Here is a 3199-nt window from a genome sequence, read left to right on the forward strand (position 1 = left end):
ATGTATGTAATATAAAATATATATATATATATATATATATATATATATATATATATATATATATATATATATATATATGTGTGTGCTTTTGCTTTTATATGCTTTTATACAGCAAAGACACATTAAATTGACCAAAATGACAGAACATTTATGTTACAAAATATTTATATTCAAATAAATGAAGTTCTGAACGTTCTATTTATCAAAGAATTATGAAAAAAAACATATTACAGTTTCTACAAAGGGGTACAACTGTTTTCAACATTGATAGTACTAAGAATTTTTTTCAGCAGTAGCAAATCAGCATATTTGAATGGTTTCTGAAGGATCATGTGACACTGAAGACTGGAGCAGTGACTGCTGAAAATTCAGCTTTGTAATCACAGGAATAAATTACATATATATATATATATTAACAGTATTGTATGGGAGTATGCTACTGTTCAAAACCTGCAACCTTTGGGTTGCAAGTCCGCCTCTCTAACCATTAGGCCACGACTGCCCCGATATAACATATCTGTCTGTCATATAACATATCTATCTGTAATAGCGGTCATATATAAATTAGACTTATTATATATTGTGTATAATTTTCAAAAAAGATGTTTGTGTACATTTTCTATTGATCATTGAAGCACATATTCATCAAATTTTGTATATGACAGTGTGCAAATAAACCACACTATGAGTGGGCCGCAATTCATTTTTAGTAAATCCCCCTTGGTTGCTTTTATCAGTGATCTTTCACTGCAGTGGAGTAGGAAGAGTTTCATACTTGATGCATGCTTTCACCCTGTGGGTGACACCTACTGTAGGTGTCGGGTCATTAAGATATCTCACAGGTGAGATCTAGCTGATGTTAACAGTTAGCAGAACTCAGATAAGCAAGCATTTACATAGCAATTAAAATATCGTCAAAAAATAAATAAAAATCCCAGTGTAAATCGTTCAATTACTCAAGCATGTTAGTTATATGAAGACTTAAACTCAAATGTGATATTCCTGTTTTGTTGAATTAAATCAAGACTGGATTAATGTGAGTTTAATTGAAATCTAGCCCTTGTTACCCAGTTTCCTGATTAAATAACCAACAAGTGAGTTTTATCAGTTCAGCCATTTGAGCATGTCAGAAATAGTTTTTCTTTGTTTTCTTTTTTTCCACATAATTGCAAATTATTTTACATGCAGATCAGGCGTACACACTTCAGACCACTGGAATTGTAATTAATCAAATGGCAGCACACACAAAAGCGCTAACTGACAAGAAGACAGGTGGGAAAATTAACTGAAAAGTCTCACTAACAAAGGGCTTGAAAGATGAACAGTCAAATTCACAGCAGACAGACAGATGGAGGAAGTGGCCATCAGACAGATGGACATAGAATTGATCTGATTGTTAAAGTCAAAAGAGAATAGTGAAGGCTACTTACAGAGCAGGATGAGGATGCAGAGCAGGATGGCCACCAGCGCCCCTGTGCTGAGTCCTGCGGAGCTGGTCAGAGCCTCGGCGTTGCACATCTCCATGTTGCCGTCTCGGTCGCACGTGCACACCCGAATTGTGAGCGTGCCCGTGCTGGTCTGTATGGAATAGTGTCCGTCTGAGATCACCACAGACACTAGGTGGGTGCTCTTGTGCATTCGGCCAAATCCGGTGCGTTGTGTGAAGATCCCAGCTGTGTTATCTGTGGAGAGTTGAGTGCTTAGTTCATTAAGAAACAAAGGATCTGCCCACTCTGCAGACCACAGCAGGTCCAGACTGACCTAATGTTATGGCTACTGCAGAAAGAGCTGCCTCAATTTAAACAGCTAGACGTGGAGAGGCCATGTGTCCTAAAGATTGCTCTTGTTTGATTGGTCTGTGTTGTCATGAAGAGAGACAGTGAGCTAGTTAGAAGGCCAGACAATGTGAAAGGGCACCCACCTCCATTATCTCGGACTGAGAAGTTTGCTCGCACTGAGCTCTCTGGTGCTAAGGAGAACAAAAAGTGATGTCCACTGACTGGGTCATCTGCATCCACTGCGCTTATTGTCTGGATTTTCTGTGACAAAGAAGGTAATGATAACAATCACATATTTAACAAAATTTAAAGAACATACTTTACAAATGGCTTTTGTGTTATTTTTGTTATGCCCCCATCATAAATGTCTTAATATGCTTTCTTTCTTTCTTTCTGTTTCGGAAAGAAAACATCCAAAATACATTTATAAGTGTTTCTTTTATTGCACTTTATCTATTTGTATATGTATATTTCTATGTAGATATATATAGATATATGTAGTATAATGTAGATTTTAGCTACATTACATATATTTAAAAACCATTTTCTCAAAATTAGATTTTTCTCCTGCATTGAGCCATGAATCTCTAGTTCAGCACTTACATAGACCAAACATTATTTGTATTCTGAAGTGTATATAGAGGGGTTTGTTCATATATCATTTGGCTGATTTTATACATTTTACTCACAAATGGTGAAAACGCACACACGCACGCACGCACGCACACACACACACACACACACACACACACATTTCTGACTGTTGACAGTATTTTCAGATTTATGGAGTGATAAAAAGAGATATAGGTACAGTATATGCTGCTTGAAAGTTTGTGAACCTTTTATAATTTTCTATATTTCTGCATAAATATGACCCAAAACATAATTAGATTTTCACACAAATCCTGAAAGTAGACAAATATAATCCAATCAAACAAAGGAGACAAAAATATATACTTTGTCATTTATTTATTGAGAAAAATTATCCAGTGTTAAATATTTTTGTGAGTGGCAAAAGTATGTGAATCTTTGCTTTCAGTATCTGGTGTGACCCCCTTTTGCAGCAATAACTGAAAGTAACGTTTCTTGTAACTGCTGATCAGTCCTGCACAACGGTCTGTAGGAATTTTAACCCATTCCTCAGTACAGAGTTCTACCATTCTTTGGTAGAACGACTTATGTGCTTGGGGTCATTGTCTTGCTGCATAACCCACTTTCTCTTGAGATTCAGTTCTCGGACAGATGTCCTGACATTTTCCTTCAGAATTTGCTGGTATAATTCAGAATTCATTGTTCCATCAATGATGGCAAGCCGTCCTGGACCAGATGCAGCAAAACATGCCCAAACCATGATACTACCACCACCATGTTTCACAGATGGGATAAGGTTCTTATGCTGGAATGCAGTGTTTTCTTTCTCC

The 3199-nt window shown here is 36.6% G+C and overlaps 1 protein-coding gene across 2 annotated transcripts in view; it reads right to left on the reverse strand.

Annotated features, from left to right (window-relative positions):
* Positions 1–3199, reverse strand: part of LOC107567409 (cadherin-6-like) — a 41676-nt gene that overhangs the window by 2416 nt on the left and 36061 nt on the right. For both annotated transcript variants that reach the window (XM_016253085.1, XM_016253086.1), the window contains 2 exons: positions 1922–2039; positions 1431–1682 (listed from right to left, as the gene is read on the reverse strand). In XM_016253085.1, the coding sequence (XP_016108571.1) occupies positions 1431–1682; positions 1922–2039 (370 nt within the window). The remainder of the gene's footprint in view (positions 1–1430; positions 1683–1921; positions 2040–3199) is intronic.

Source organism: Sinocyclocheilus grahami, unplaced genomic scaffold (genome assembly GCF_001515645.1).
Source record: "Sinocyclocheilus grahami isolate Dianchi unplaced genomic scaffold, SAMN03320097.WGS_v1.1 scaffold1156.1, whole genome shotgun sequence".
In the NCBI taxonomy this organism is placed as follows: domain Eukaryota; kingdom Metazoa; phylum Chordata; class Actinopteri; order Cypriniformes; family Cyprinidae; genus Sinocyclocheilus; species Sinocyclocheilus grahami.